Consider the following 17620-nt stretch of genomic DNA (forward strand, 5'->3'; position numbering starts at 1 on the left):
TAAAAGCTGGTGTTTAATCCCAGACGAGGACCCATATTTTAAGTCAGTATATGAGTTGTTCTGTATTATTTGTGTAACTATATAGTTGTTTCTTTAATTATTTATGGTGAATATTATTTTATATCTCAGACAAATTTCAGACATTGCTTTACTGTAAACAAACAGATAATGGTCATTGAGTTTCACTGATGAAAAAAAGACACACAAAAACTCACAGCAAGATGGTCTGTATTTCAAGCCCCAGCTGGGTTATTTGGGGTTTCTGTGTGGAGTTTGCATGTTCCCCCTGTGTTCAGGAATAAACTAAATTGGTTAAATTGAAACTGAATAATAAATTGAATAAGCTAAATTGGCCATAGTGTTTGTGTGTGAATGAGTGTGTATGGTTATTTCCCAGTACTGGGTTGCAGATGGAAGGGCATCTGCTGTGTAAAACATATGCTGGATAAGTTGGTGGTTTTTGACTCCTGATGAATAAAGAGACTAAGCCAAAAGAAAATGAATCAATGAATAATTAAAATATAAAAGTTTCAAACTCCAATAACCATGATCAACTCCAATATGAAATGAAAAATTAAATCCTCATTTATGTTTATGTATTTTATATATTTTTTAACAAAAAAACTAATATTATCCAATCATGTGTTTGTTTGTTTGATTAGTGTTCCAAATGGAAGTATAATAAAAGTCACAAGGTCTGCCTCCTCTTTCTTTAAATATCATGTCAAAATGACAAGCAAAAAGGATGAGGATGCAGGTTGATATAATGGATTTGTTTTGCAACAGAAATTTGTATAGGGCAATAAAAAATAAAGTGAATTCTGCCACGTATTATAGTGTGCATGAATAAAGAGAACAAAAGTAAGAAAATCAAAAATTAATTAATTCATTTTCTTTTTCGGCTTAGTCCCTTTATTAATCAGGGGTCGCCACAGCAGAATGAACCTCCAACTTGTCAATGTCAATGTCAATGTCAATTTTATTTCTATAGCACTATTTAATACAACCAGAGGTTGACCAATGTGCTGCACAGTACAAATCAAAACAGATAAAAAACAAATGTATATATAAAATTATAAAATTATTGCTAAAACAGACACTTTTCACTGATAAAATGCCAAATCAAAGAGATAAGTTTTTAACCTAGATTTAAAAACAGACAGGGACTTATCCAGCATATGTTTTACGCAGCGGATGCCCTTCCAGCTGCAACCCATCACTGGGAAACACCCATTCCCTCTCGCATCCACACTACAGCCAACTTAGTTCATCAATTCACCAAGGGGCGCCACTAGTGAGGGAAAAGTTAGGATGATTCTAAGGGCCCTAGCCATTTTGGGGCCGCCAGAGATACTATTAGGGGCCCAGTAGACCCTCTCCCAATTACCCCCTCCCCCCCCCCCCCCCCCCCTCCCTTTTTTACTTCACTTTCTTCCACAACAACACCCCCACCCCCTCCCCCCCAGTCTTTACTTTCGTCAGCGACTAAATCCCAGCACCACCCCCATTCTCCGTTTTTGGCCGGGAGACCCAAACCCCATTCTCCTTACATACCCCCATTCTCCATTTTTACTTTTGTCCTATGACAGTGCCTGTACTGGCCAGCAGCGCCCCTGAATTCACGTATAGCCCATGTCTTTGGAATGTGGGGGAAACCGGAGCACCCAGAGGAAACCCATGCGAACATGGGGAGAACATGCAAACTCCACACAGAACTGCCAACTGACCCAGCTGAGGCTCGAACCAGCAACCTTCTTGCTGCGAGGCGACAGTGCTAACCACTGAACCAAAATCAAAAATATAATAAAAAGCTAAACTCCTGCAACTCAAGAAACTATGTATAAGAAAGTGTTAACCAAAACAAGAATCTGAGCATTTATATACCTCATTCCTTAATGATCAATAAGCATGGGAGTAAATCAGGAGTTTCAACACTCTACCACCCCAGGGGAAGGAGAAGGAATAAAAACATGACTTATTTAATTAATTTATCAATCTATTTGTAAGTAACGTAAATAACTTGCTTGCTCTATTTAAGTCTACATCAACAAATAGCTCCTGACGTTAATAGTACATTTCCAAAAATCCAGCAGCACTACCATATTTTACAACTCTGGAAAGTTCTTGGAAGTCCCAAAGCCATACAGAGGAGACGGGAGCCTAAATATACACATTAAAACTAGAGTTGCATTCTTATCGATAATCTATGATTAGGCTTGGCCAGCTCGCCTGTAGAGGATTATTGGCCTCTCAGAGTGAACGGCCTCTTTTACTTCAAGTCTTTTCATCATCTCTCTTCCCCCACAGATTGCTCAGATCTTGATCCATCCAAACTATGATCCGCACGTCTTAGACTCTGATGTGGCCTTGCTGAAGCTGGCTGACAAAGCTCGAATCAGCGAGTACATATCCCCCGTTTGCCTGCCCCGTCTGCAGGGTGGAGAAGTCACCGCAACACAGGCCTTCCTCAGCGGGTGGCCCATAGCAGACCAGCACGGGCTGATGAGAGACTCTGAGGCGGCCCGGACCGGACAGATTGAATTGGCTGATGTGGTGAAGTGTGAAAGGCAATTTGGCAAACACGGCCTCACAGTTAGTATGACTGACAACATGTTATGTGGACGCCAACATCCGCTTAGTTCGTCTATGATCTGCCCTTCTGAAACTGGAGGGATTGTTCTTTCACCCTCAGACGAATCTAAAATTACTTTAAATTCACAGGTTATTGACTCTAGCAAAGCAAACGACTCTGATTCCCATCATTCTTGGGAACTGCTTGGGTTAGTGAGCTTCGGATATGATCTTCAGGGATGCGATCCTGATTTGTACACTGTCTACACACGAGTTGGCAGCTTCAAGAACTGGATTGAGAGGAATATTACGTAGAGATCACTTATTATTTTGACTGAACATCATTTTTGGGTCCAGCTTTTGCTGTTTTGAATGAGAAATAGCATGATACTGCACATTAAAGGATATAAAGGTGTGATCATTAATAAGAGAAAGTGGCAGACTTGGATTTCACAACAGGTTGACATCTTTGCGTGTGTGTGTGAGGATATGTTTATGCACGGTGAAGTGAACAGGAAGCGTTCCATGTGAGATCAGTCATTGCGCTTGCAGGCCTTAGCTTGTATTTCTTGGTCTCTCTTCAAGATGTTTCACAAGACAGTTTTCTCATACGTTTACCACAATCAATATACATGTATATACACTTGTCTTTAGTGCAGCTCTGGGACAGTGTATTTATCATGCAGAGTTATCTCAATTAAAGGAATTTTGACAAGCGTAGCGTTGAATTAGCTGTTTTTGTCCAGCAGTTCTTGTTTTTATTTTTGTCTAAAGATTAAAGCGCATGATGGTTCTATAGGGCCTGCTAGATCTGAGTGCCCTGCATAAATAAGTACACACTGGTTTAGCTCACGGCTCAAAGGATCAAACCAGTAACCCTCCTAGAGTTGACCATTACATCACACCATGGGATTTAATGCTGTTAAGATGAAAGGTTGATATATAGGTACTGTATGTTTTACAAAATGTTAATTTCTGCTTTGGTATACTTACGCTTATCCCTTTTACTGACCCATCGAGAAAAAATCAATTGGATTGAATTTCTTAACTCCTAATCTTAGGAGTCTCCACTGGTCAACACACTTAATGCATTTTATTTCAACACATCCCATCATTTCTCAAATATCAACCTCTACCAAATGGTAGATATGTCGGTTTATGTTAAAAGTACTGGATTTAATACATATACTATAAAAAATCTGAAAATATAAAGTGTAAGCCCAATTTATTTTAAATATATAATCAAATTAAAACATTTTGAATACTAAATCATCTTTGTTTTTTGAAGTATGCCATAAAATATTTCAGATTCTCATTTAACATGTTTTTTGTTGTTGTTTTTTTTACAATAAAACCAAAATCAAGTGTAGTAGTGCAAAAGGATTATGTTTGCTTGATTTTTTTTTATAAAGCAACAATGCTGTATGTGTAAACCAATACTTAAAACAGCCAAAATATGGTCAACCATTTGGCAGAGCAGGCAGTTAAAGAATTATTCCCACATTTGTTTGTGTGCATGGCCCTGGTTTTGAAACCAAAAGTACATTGTATGGGTCAAAAATTAATATTAAGTAAAGACCAATCTATTTTGTTAATGTCCAGATGTAAATATATTAAAACATCATTTTCAATTAATAATATGAATTGATAAAGCTTCAATGAGACTTTATTAAGACTTTTAAAAAGCTTCTTTAAGACTTTAAACTCTTGTAACCTCTATAACTGATTTTATGTAAATAGGTTAAAACAAAAAACTGAAAAGTTGCTCAGTGTGATGTCCGGATTTCACAATTTGTGTCACAATTTTACCAAAGAAATTCCTCAAAGAAAAAAAAACTGTTTCTTAGAGTGTCTGTTTTTTCTTAAAAAGGATTAAGAGTGTATAGTCCATCAGACGATTGAGCAGATCAAGACTTATTTCAAGCAATTAGGTCTTTTTATACTTTATAAATAGTGTTTCTTCCCATACCGATAAACTTCCAGTGAATGGTCAATGTGACTTTTTTCAATTGTATACGGCTCCTTCTACAGCATCAATGTTGTAATATACTTAAAATACAATCAGTTAAATAGACTTCAGCATTTATTTAGCTGTTCAAGCGTAAAGCGAAATGAAAAGCTGTTTACACGCACACATCCATCAGGATCAGCACGCGAGGGCAGAACTGCTATTGAAAATAGTGGAGTTAAATAAATGTTCATGTTTAAAGACATGGCGCAGGTAAAATTGTATTTAATGAAGTGCTTCTTGTACAATCTGAGACCCAATTTATGTCGTATATCAATCAGGCTGTTGAGATCATTGATTTTTAAAGAAAACAGACCCTAAACATGCTGATTTTGTAACTGCAAACAAACGTTTGACCTGGGTTACTGCAAAATTAAAAGTTCTTCTGCATGCTTCTGCATATACCCTATTAGGATCTTTAATTCCCAAACAAATAAACATTGTAAGTAAAAGGGAAGTTGATATGACACTGTTAACACTGTGTGAAATGTTTTATGGAGTGTTTTCAAGCTTTTGAAATAAAATCTCTGTTAAAAAAAGTCTTTGAAATAACATTTGTCAGTAATCGTACTAAAAATATTGTACTTTTGACGTTTAAATAAAGGTTAAAGAGTACAAACAAATTACATATTCATTACACTCTAAAAATGGTTCCGTTTTTGCATTTGGAGTATCATTTTGTTGACAACACAGAAGTGTAGCATCATGTTACAGGGATGTCGAGAATAGGTCTGTTTTTACACGCTATCCTGTGATGTTGTGCATCTGAAAATAGAGGATGTAGAAGCTTGTTAATCTGTTACTACCTATAACCTGCAGGGTAGGATCCTGACCTTATGCCTGTGCATGTGGCTGCTTGTGTGTGTGCGCGCGGGCGTTTGTGTGCGTGTTATGTATGCACAGAATCTGTTGGATGTTAATAGTGAAAGGGAATGGTGCTGTGTTTCTTTTGAAGTTGGGCAAGTCCAGGCAGAGCGCTATGTTTATGTCTATGGTATCTAGGTTTGTCTGTTTATCTAACTTTTTTCCCTCTCCTCCAGTCTGAGAAACAACAAGAGTGCCATTTTGCTTGATCCAAAGATTTGACTTGAAAGTCTTTATCCTTCGTGCGTTTATGTACTTAGTTGACTCATGCCCTGCAAACAGTCTTTAAGTGTATTTGCGGAGAATTGTGAAAGCGTGATCATGTTTAAACGTTCCTCTCTGTGAGTACGCACAATGCAGAATTTATAAATGCTGACTAAGCTTTACTATTGCATTGTGGGAGGTTGTGAGAGTGGATTCAGTACAATCCTAAAAAATAATAATGAATATAAGTATGGTGGGCAGCACAGTGGCCAGTGGTTAGCATTGTCGCCTTACAGGAAGAAGGTCACTGGTTTGAGTCCAGGCTCGGTCAGTTGGCATTTCTGTGTGGAGTTTGCATGTTCTCCCCGTGTTGGCGTGGGTTTCCTCCGGGTGCTCCGGTTTCCCCCGCAATCCAAACACATGCGCTAAAGGTGAATTGAAGAAACTAAATTGGCTGTAGTGTATGAGTATGTATGGATGTTTCCCAGTACTGGATTGCAGCTGGAAGGACATCTGCTGTGTAAAACATATGCTGGATAATTGGCAGTTCATTCCGCTGTGGTGACCCCTGATGAATAAAGGGACTAAGCCGAAGGAAAATGAATGAATATAAGTATGGCCTTAAGGTAAGAACACTGAAAATAAATAACTCATATGAACGACAAGTAATTTACACTCAACAATTTGTCCACTAATACTGCAAAAACCTACCCATATGTGTTTTTATATATAATTACTATGTATATAATCATTTAAAGTCTTTAATTTCCATATAATTAAATATTGCAGTTAAGATGACAGTTGAGGTGAGGAACGCTATGCGACGATTTGACGCCATTCCTTTTCACGCTTATCAGCTGACTGATTACCTCCGTATGGACAGCTTTCCCGCTGTTACCAGTTTGCTCGCCATGTACGTTGGCGGCCTTGAGATGCAGAGAGGAGGTGACCAGGATGACGGTGTTTGAATCTGGCAAAGAACAGTTCCAGAAACCAGGTAAGATAAAAACAGAAGCCAAAAAATAAAATAAACAAGTCTGAGGGCTTTTCTTTTTCTGGTTTGCTTTTGAAAACAATGAGATTGGGTTTAGGGAAGTGGGTGGATGGGTCAATTGGTGTTCTTGATAACACTATTGGTTGGGTGTAGGGAAGGAGGAGGGTCCTCGATCAGGGTCAGTGGATCAGTCAGTCAGTCAGTCGACAGCGGCCTCTGGTGGATTTTATGAGAAAACAGCAGGCTCAAATGGCACTCGTGAGCGTACACAGCAGCCTAGTGGATTCGCAAAAACAAAAACTGCAACAAACGTAATCAGAATGAGGCTGGGTTGATTTTCTTTGTACTTTTGTGGAATTAATACACTGAAAAATGATGTTTGCTTTTTGTTCAAACCACTTATATAAAATAAGCTGCAACAACACAATTCTTGAGTTTTTTTAGGACTTTTGTTTTTAAATGCTAAAATTTGTCCACTTAAATTTGTAAGAACTAATAAGTGAGCTTAATTCCTTCATGTTGTCTGAACACAAATCAATTGTGTTGAACCCAGCATTTTTTACAGTGTACATTTTAAGGAGTATTCACAAATTACACACAGTTTATTACAAGCATTGAAATACTGTGAATGTAATTATTTTATAAATACCAGCAATTTATCTTAATAATAATTTACCATTCATTTGTAGATTAAAAGTCTAAAATTTAGGGCAGCAGTGTCAAACTCAGTTCCTGGAGGGCTACAGCTCTTCACAATTCAGTTCAAACCATAATTAAACACACCTGATCAAAATAATTGAGTCCTTCAGGCTTGTTTGAAACCTACAGGTAAGTGTGATGAAGTAGGGTTGGAACTAAACTGTGCAGGGCTGCGGCCCTCTAGGAACTGAGTTTGACACTCCTGATATAGGTGCTATAACTGCTCACCTTGTTCCATTTTAGGCATCAATTTTTATTCACCTTTTAGCTTGTTGCAATATATATATATATATATATATATATATATATATATATATATATATATATATATATATATATATATATATATATATATATATTCTAGATATAGAATATAATCTATCCAAATCTATCCATTTTGTGTGTATTATTTTTCTGGGGCATAATTAGTCCAATTAATCCCCACCCTTTAACAAGTGACTTTAATCTTGCATTAATTTTGTGCAACGCCCGGATATTAATATTAATTAAGTAATATAGCATACACTTTTCTCTTTTGATGATCAGTTAAGAATATAAAATTACAGTATACAAAAGAAAAGATCTGCCACTACATCTGTTTCATTTCAACTTTAAAAGGGTGGTCCACTATGATATCATATTTTAAACTTTAGTTCATGTGTAATGTTGCTGTGTGAACATAAACATCTCTGAATGTGCTATGCTCAAAGTTCAATACAAAGGAAGAGATTAGCTTTTACAGTTAGCTTGGCAAAGTCTACAGCGAACGAAGTTTGGGGACTACAAATAAATACATCCGGGCTAGTGAGATCACAAACGCTTCAGGTTATGCGCATTCACCACGCGCATACACCCCACAGCAAAGGGGCGTGGCCAGAGGTGCTGTAATGATGTAATGTAGCAGAGAAAGCTAAAATGCCATCCAAATGCTTTTCCCAGAGAGCCTCTTTCTGTATTTGGGCTTCCAAAGGACACGGCACAAAGAGAGAAGTGCTAACAATTTAATTTTATATACAATACAGAGAATTATAAAAAATGTATAGCTAGCATTTGACAAAGGACAGTTTCGAGAATCTCTCCCAGTTCAGTGCTGGATTCGGCCAAAACAACCTGTGTTTTTATTTGTTAAACGTGTTTTAATTGTTGTTATTGTTTTTTAAATTCATTAAAATTGTTTTAAAACCTATTTGATGCACATTGTCTAGCATTAACGGTAAGTTGTAGCGAGGACATAAACAAGAATGTAAACATTGGGAAATGCTGTTTGCCACTGCTAACAATTTAGTTCATTCATTCATTTTCTTTTCAGCTTAGTCCCTTTATTAATCCGGGGTTGCCACAGCAGAATGAACCGCCAACTTATCCAGCACATGTTTTACACAGCAGATGCCCTTCCTGCCGCAACCCATCTCTGGGAAACATCCGTACACACTCACTCACACTCATACACTACGGACAATTTAGCTTTCCAATTCACCTGTACCGCATGTCGTTGGACTGTGGGGGAAACCGGAGCAAACCCACGTGAACACAGGGAGTACGTGCAAACCCCACACAGAAACGCCAACTGACCCAGCCAAGACTCGAACCAGTGACCTTCTTGCTGTGAGGCGACAGCACTACCTACTGTGCCACTGCTTGCCTAACAATTTAGTTTCAAATTTATATTTATAAGTCAAACCGCTGTAAACAGCCACAATCTTCACCAGTGCTGCATTGTCTCTCTATTTGGCCGCTTTACCTGCGTTATACATATTTTAGAGAGCAGGCGTGAGGTTCAGCTGTGTCCTCTGTGTCATTTTCTGTCTGATTAAGGCTCAAACTGATACGGCTAACAGCTACTCTGACAGTGTTTACACAGCGCAAAAGCGTGTGCTTGAAGATGTGTGACACTTTTCCTGGTGACATAGAGCTGATCTGCGAATGAAATTATGTTAGGTGGCCAATCAGAGACTCTTGAGGGTGGGCCTTTCGGAGGAACTAGGAAATATGACAGTCGTTTTCATGTTAGCTGAGTAGCTGTATATAATCAAAGTAAAATATATGAAAACAATAGCATGATTTTCTACAAGTGAAGCATTAGCACACATTGCTTTGCATCTTATAAACACAACCAAGCCTTAAAAATACACTCTGGACCACCCCTTTAAAATGACACTCTGGACCACACCTACAAATTAAGAGGTGCTAGAAGAATTTTCTTGGTATGGCTACATTTTAAGTGTTTAATCAGCAAATTAGAGGAAATAAAAGTGCATGAGTGTAACTGAAACACAAAAAGAAAAAAGAAAATATCAGTTTCTGGCATGTCCTGTTAACAAGCTCTGCACATCCTCATACTCCCACAACTTCCTGCTCATCTTAACACGTCTGGTACTCGTTCAGTGATGTGAACTGATCTTGTAATTTTCTTTGTGAATTATTGTCACTGATGCGTGAGCAACACTGAGCACTAACCTGACTGACGCTGTGAAGGCTGGTGCAGGCCTGTCTGTTTACGTCATCCATTATTAGCTCACCTCTGAAACTGCTGAATGAGAAAAGGAGACGCATGCAGTCTACTCTTGAGGAAAAATGACATTGACTTTGAGGTTTTAATCACAGAAGTTTTAATCACAGAAGTAGTTCATATGATCCCCCACCTGTCAAAATTTGATTGATACCAAATCTTAAACGTTATTGATGGTAACACTTTATCATATGATTGTAATTAACATACATTTAAGAGATATTCATATAAGTGCTATTAATATTGTCATGCAATGATCGTTTTTGTAAATGAGACCATAAGTTACGAGCCAGTAACGGTCCAGAGATTCACATCTGAGTCACATCTGAATAAGTTGAAACCATCTAAGATGTGTGAAACAACACACACGCCACTGACTATAAGAAAGCTATATGTTTGGTAGTTGTGATAGGGATCATTTTGTTATACCAACTTGGAAATAAAGATCAAATGGCCGGTGTTCTGTTGATTTGTCCTACTTTGTCAGATTGTCCTACTTCCCATTCAAAAACTAGGTAGCACATTTTGATGACGCCAAATGCTACCCATCAGATTTGCTGCCAGTGTAAATTTTAATGTGGAGCAGTGTGATGTGAAGCTGTAATATCGCCCTAACCCAACTTCAGAACCATTCAAATACAGCGTTGGTAGCATAATCTGACAGCTAGGATAAAATGTCAGGACACCAGAAATGTTTCTAAACAGCATGTCGATGATACTCTTTTATGCTAACTAAGAATAATTATTAGAAGTTTTTCAACATTTAGTCTAAACCTGAACATTCTATGTTGTTTATTCATTCATTCATTTTCGGCTTAGTCCGTTTATTAATCAGGGGTCGCCACAGCGGAATGAACCGCCAAATTATCCAGGATATGTTTTACGTAGTGGATGCTCTTTTAGCTGCAACCCAGTATTGGGAAACATTCTGAGTTGTGCCTTTTCAAAACATAAACTCACTTTAAACTTTAAATGCTTATCAATTCTACATGTTTTTACTTGATGTGTTCTGAAACAGTATCATTAATTATTCTGATGTAGATTCTTTTTACTTTTAAAATGTATTTCTTGTTTAGTTCCTTAATCCAGGAGTCATGCTACAAAGTCAGATGCAATGTTTTACAAAAATAGGTACATACCACTAGTACTAAACCAGAGTTGGGTTTTAAAAGTCAGATAACGCATCTTCTTTTTCTAATCAACATACCACTATTTCAGATTATTTCCCCTGAGCTGTTAACGTAGGCATAATCTTTCTCAGCTACCTTTTTGATAACAACATTTATTTTAATCTACTATAACTTTCTTCTGTAACTCAAATATAGTAATTAGCTCTGATGTGCTTAAGCATCTACTCCTAACTTAAACATCTTTTAAAAAAAAAATAATAATAATAATAAATAAATAAATAAATAAATAAATAAATAAATAAATAAATAAATAAATAAATAAATAAATAAATAAATAAATAAATGTTTTTCTACCACTGTCAGAGCATCCATTCGGTTGCAGTGCAATCACAATTTAAGTATTTTGGGGTATCTCACTTTGTAAAGACAATAAGATTCAAATTTTATTTGCATATTTATTAATTGTACATACATTTATAAAACAATTCACTGTCACTCTGAATGTGTTTACAGCTTCTAAGAAAAGAAACATTTAGCTATAATCAACACAAGCTACAGAAATTTGCATTTCTGAAAGAATGCCAAGAGTTTGTTTTGTAACTGGCATGGGCTTGAGAAGATTTTCTCAACACATTTCTAAACATAATAACTTTAATAACTCATTTCTAATGCTGGATTTATTTTATCTTTGCCATGATGACAGTAAATATTAATTAATTAATTAATTAATTTATTTATTTATTTATTTATTTATATAAACATATTTTTATTTAATAAATAAAATATAGCTTAAATGCGCTAATTATTTTGACCTTAAAGTTGTTTTTTAAAAATTATTTAAAAAATCTGAAATAAAAAATAAGACTTTCTCCAGAACAAAAAATATTATCATACTGTGAAAAAAAAAAATTTAAAGGGCAGCTAATAATTCTGACTTCAACTGTATATAAGGGTTAATTAAGAAGTGCATATGTACTGCATCCCTCATGAATCAAAATGCATGATTGCTGTTTATGTTTTGTTGTATCCCCTAGGTCAAACATCGGCGTCAGGTGGACGACACGCAGACAGCACACATGCGATGCACCACATGCTTGTGTTACTTAATCAGGCTGCGTGACCCTTGAGAACTGCAGAAGCAATAGCGGTTAACTTTTACTGTTAACTACTTCCATTTGATCACATCAAAAATCATATTCAAGAATATATCACAATTTTGCAAATAGATCATTTGCTAATCATGTTCAACTGTCTATTTCAGATTGCATGTCACCAGCAAAACCTCAAGGTTATTATCATTAATAAAAAAATCATTGCACTAAAAAAGCACTATATGCACATTCACCTGTATAACATAACACAAGCATGTAAGTTTCTATAGGGACAGTCTGTGTACATGCAGTATTTTCACCTGAGATGTGTGTGTGTGTGTGTGTATGTGTGTGTGTATGTATGAGGGATTAGAGAGGTTTGGAACAGATTAGTTAATTATAGCCACCTGTCTGCTAAGCATGGAGACTGGAGTCAGGTGGCTGAGCTTGGAGAGTGTGCGGCTGCAGACAGCAGATGTGACACCATGTGCCTCTGCACATTCCTTGCATGTGGCCACAATCCAGGCTCTCCACGCTAAACACTAAACCTGGGTTCATACTGGCGTGGGACAGCCCCTAACCTGCACATTCACTGCAAACAGATTAAAGCAGCAACAGTTACGTTGGGCAAGGTTTTATTGTCTTTTGTATTTAGTCATTCTGGATTTTTTTTATGTTGGTGAGTAAAGAGCAGGCTTTTCACGCTGAAAATAAGAATGAAAAAAAAACAACAACATTTATACGGGCTGAATTTAAACAAACAAATTAAATTTAGTAATGTTTAACTTTCATCCCAAATAAATTGTTTGGAACCACTTACCTCGCACTGTACTTTCGCACTGTAAAACCCAACAGTCAACTTCATCAAATGAAATGAGTGTAGTTAACTCAAAATTGACCGAAAGTTAATTCTACTCATTTGAAAAGAGTTTTGAACTCTGTGTTAAAGGCAATGAGTTAATTAAATACCTCATTACTTCAACTTAAATGGTGTAAGTTCACAGTACTCTTATAGATTAGTTTTTAACTCAAATGGTTTGTAGCAATCGGTTTACTCAAACGATTTGAGTTGCCTTAACTTATTAGTTGGTTTGAGTTCTCTTCATTTATTGGGTTTTACTGTACTCAAATTGCTTCGTTTACTCAAATAGATTAAGTTCACAGTACTTATTAGGATTAGTTTTTGAACTTAAATGGTTTGTTGCGATAAGTGTCCTCAAACGGTTTGACTTATCTTAACTTTTTGGGTTTTACAGTGTATGCCTTTTTTATATTATAATATTGGTGAGTACGTACGTAATTAAATTATGCAGTTAAATGAATAGTTCACCCAAAAATGAAAGTTTGCTGTGAATGTATTCACAATGTATTTCTAGATGAAGAGGCTTTTTCAGAACATTTATAAATAAACAATAATAAAACATAAATATATTTATTATTATTATTATTATTATTATTATTTTATTATTATTATTATTATTATTATTATTATTTTCTTTTACTAAATATGGTCCTTGGTTATTCATAAAATGCAATTCAATGGCTGCTGATGTGTTGGGATTTAAACAAAGACACATGTAGGTGAAACTAAAGAAATATCTTTAATAATGTTAATGCAAAATGTTGTAATTGATGTTCAGTTTCAGGCAGCATGGTGGCTCTGTGGTTAGCACTGTCACCTCACAGCAAGAAGGTTGCATGTTCTCCCCGTGTTTGCATGGGTCTCCTTCGGGTACTCCGGTTTCCCCCACAGTCCAAACACATGCGGTATAAGTGAATCGGATTAACTAAATTGGTCGTAGTATGAGTGTGAATACAAATGGGTATAGGTGTTTCCCAGTACTGTGTTGTGGCTGGAAGCGCATCCGCTATGTAAAACTTATGCTGATTAAGTTGTCGGTTAATTCCGCTGTGGCGACCCCTGATAAATAAGAGACTAAGCCTAAGGAAAATGAATGAATGAGTGATGAGTGTGATTATTTCACTTCATAAAATCTCAGTGTTTCATAAGGACCCACGGGTATTCATTTGGTTTCGCATGTATTTGTTTATTGTTTTTATCCTTGAAGAGACTTTTTATGAGTGACCAAGGACAATGGTTTCAGCTAAAAATCTATTTTTAATGTTCAACTCAAGAGAGAAAAAACTTGGTCCTTGAAACAGAATGGGAAAATATTTCATTAAGCAATGGGAAACCACTACAGCACAACACTGTTAAATGCCATCCTACTTCATACAATCATAAAACAAGTGCAATATCGTAAGCACTGTTTGTTTGCCTGTAACTGGACTTGTATTTCTTGACAAGAAATGCTGTCAAGTAACTAGGTGTAAAAAATATGATGTGAGTCTATTGTGCCTTCAGTTCATATAGTGTAATGTTAGAAACAAAATGTATGGTTCTTTGAAGAAAAAACAATAGTGAAAATATGAACACAAGACTGAATGAAACAAAAACAATGTTCAAACTTTATTTTAAGGTACAATTTTCATTATCGACAAACCATTAACTTATACCTTTAGGTCAATAAACTACTAATTTGCTGCCTTTTAAGTTAGTACGGTAGTAGTCGAGCTATTGGTTAGGATTAGGGATTTAGAATAAGAAAATAATTTATACGTACTAAAAAACAGCCAAAATCTTAATAATATAGTCAGGTAGTAAGCCAGTAGTTATCTGTGAGAATTGGTGTAAACTACAGTGTAACTGGATTTATTATTTGTCATTAAAGTCTTTACAAATGCCCCCAAAATTCAATCAAACTATCATTTTAAGTACTTTTAACACTTGAAATAGTTAAACATTGATTTTCCTAAACTCAGAGTAAACAGAATCCTTGGTTATCCACACATTCACAAGGCTCATACAAAATGTTGGCTATTCATGTGCTGACATTTCACACTATAACTTCCCTAAACTATGGGTTAAAGTTGTTTTTTGCAGTGTTACTGTATATATATATATATATTCTGCCATTAATACTATGTAGTGTATTCTGAAGGAACTTTTTGGACTATCAAGTTAATAATGAAACTGTCTTCTTCACTGCAACTACCACATTTACCATCACCACTTGACATTTTTCCACTCAAATGCTGAAACAACAGTGTGCATGCAAGACACACAACTTACAGATATTATGAATAATGTTGGAAATCAGTAGCCATTGGCATCCATGGTAGAAAAAAAATATAGCCACATTTTATTTAATAGTATTCGTACTATTAACAAACCATCAAGACTTTTAGCTCAGTAAACTAATAATTTGCTGCTTATTAACAGTTGCAGTAGTTAGTTTTAAGTATTGGGTGGGTTTACAAATTCATAATAAAATCATGTAGAATCTCTACTAAGAAAAAGCCAATATCTTAACAATCCACAACTAATAAGCTAATAGTAAAAACTGGTACTTAAACTAGTGTTACCAAAAAATAAAAAAATAAAATCTGGAAGTCAGTAGCTACCAGATTCCAACATTCTTTTAAATATCTTATTATATAAAATTAGAAGATGAAAGACGCTCCAGCAGTTTTAGAAGAAGTGAATTGAGATAAATGACGAGAAACTCATCTTTGGATGAACTATCGCTTTATGTGAAATGTGGAAACACTTTATGGTTATCATATGCCTTAAAAATCACTAAGAAAGCCCTATGTTCTCATGCTTTAGTAATTGTTTGATTTGATTAGACAGATCTGATAGCGCCTGCGCTCAGAGGTCATGAAAAACCTCTGCCTATTTCTGTCATAGCACGCAACTCAAAGGTCATCACAGGCCAGGATTGTGTTTTCCTTACATGTTAACTCCAGACCTTCATGTCATCCTGAAAGTCTGATTATTGAAGAGTTTATATTAGATTGATTATTAAGTTGATTTTTGAAGAGTAAAGTGTAAATAAATATCTGTTATTTAGCAGTTTTCATATTTAAAAATTCACATATTAGGTGTTTTCTGTTTATTTACTGTTGTGAATTGCATTATGGGTCCTTGATCTCTGCTCTGTCGACAATTGATGTTGAAAATTTAACTCTACAGTTTGACAAAGTGACTTTTAATGACATTTTAGTAGTTTGAAATAATATAATATAATATATAAGAAATAATAAATGAGGAAATACGTTTGTGCCAAAAACTAAAAAAGGTACTGGCAGTTTATTACAAGGTTTTGTATCATAATGTACAACACCAACCCAGACAATATCTCAGTTTAAACTATTATTAATGTTGATAAAAGTCACTTTTTCAAACTTTTCAACCTGGAGGAAAGATCAAGGTCTCATAATGCATTTCAAAAGCATAAATAAATGAGGGATAATATAAAATAAAACTGGTAATGTATGGATATTGCTTGCGGTGTACTGTAAACATCCCACTGTATATGTTTACGTTCAATTATTTCACTTTAAAGGCAATGAACATTGCATTATTTGCCATAAAAGTGAAATGACTGAACCTACACACATCGCCTATTTTAGATGAAAATTTCAGATGGCATTTTTTTCCTATGGAGGTTTTTACACATACAGCCAATTAACTTTTGCAGTTAACAAGTAGCATTATTAAAGTTGTGGTCTCGATCACATATTTTTGATCTGGATATATGTAGCCAAACATCTTGCTTGAGAGTGAGTTTCAACCACGCATCACTCTTTGATTCCCTCCATTCATTTCAGAGCTCATTAGAGAAGATCAGACCTGGGCAGTGAGTTGGAGGGGGTGAAACAATGAGAGAGAGGACGAGGAGTCTCAAGCATATTAGCCGCTACTTACACATAATCTGGCCGCTGGACTCCTCCTCCCTGTTGCCCCACGGAGCCCTTAGCAGCACCTCTTCGCCCATTTCTCTAATACTAATGGTGGGATAAGATCAATTCAAAGAGCGAGGATTGTGCATGGAATCTCCTGTCCATTGGTTTGACTGATCTCGCAAGCAAGCTGATTGCATCACAGTGACAACTTATTGCACTGCCGTCAACCTGCTTCCTGGAGCCTTTGATTGGCATTTCTAATGACCTTTACCAGATTCCCTGCTGGATAAACTGCAGATTGACAGTTGTTTCACTCAGAGCCATTTGTGTAGCCCATGGCTGTCTAGCAAACTGTTGTGAAACTCTTCCTTTTCATTATCTGCACTACAAAAAAGGTAAGACGGATGATGTAAAAGCCTCAGAGGATCTTTCTCTTGCCAGTGTTGTTCTTTTTTATTTTGCAGCATCTGAATAGCTTTAATACCTGGTGGTTTTTATTAAGCTTTATGTTTGCATTCAGTCTGGAAAAGCTATTATTTTGCATTTAGATTTATGTGACACTGTAGGTGTTTGCAGAAAATCTAAATTGGATATTTAAATCCCTTTGAAATACCTGTATAATATACACATTTTTAATTATTTCTTCACCTAATCTGCCCTAAGCATACTGAATTCCTAAAACAGACTCATCTTCAGTACTTAATCTGTAAATAACCTGCAGACACCCTCTTTTTTTAGGCTTCACCTCAGACTGTCAGTGAGAAAGAGCTGATGTACTGTAGCAGCTAATGCGATTCATTC

General features: G+C 35.9%; 1 protein-coding gene across 1 annotated transcript in view; it reads left to right on the forward strand.

Annotated features, from left to right (window-relative positions):
- Positions 1-3299, forward strand: part of pamr1a (peptidase domain containing associated with muscle regeneration 1a) — a 51611-nt gene extending 48312 nt beyond the window's left edge. Inside the window, exon 12 of the mRNA XM_056462047.1 lies at positions 2308-3299. Within this exon, the coding sequence (XP_056318022.1) occupies positions 2308-2886 (579 nt within the window). The 3' untranslated portion in view covers positions 2887-3299. The remainder of the gene's footprint in view (positions 1-2307) is intronic.
- Positions 3300-17620: the final 14321 nt, after the last annotated feature.

This window comes from Danio aesculapii, chromosome 7, assembly GCF_903798145.1.
Source record: "Danio aesculapii chromosome 7, fDanAes4.1, whole genome shotgun sequence".
In the NCBI taxonomy this organism is placed as follows: Eukaryota; Metazoa; Chordata; class Actinopteri; order Cypriniformes; family Danionidae; genus Danio; species Danio aesculapii.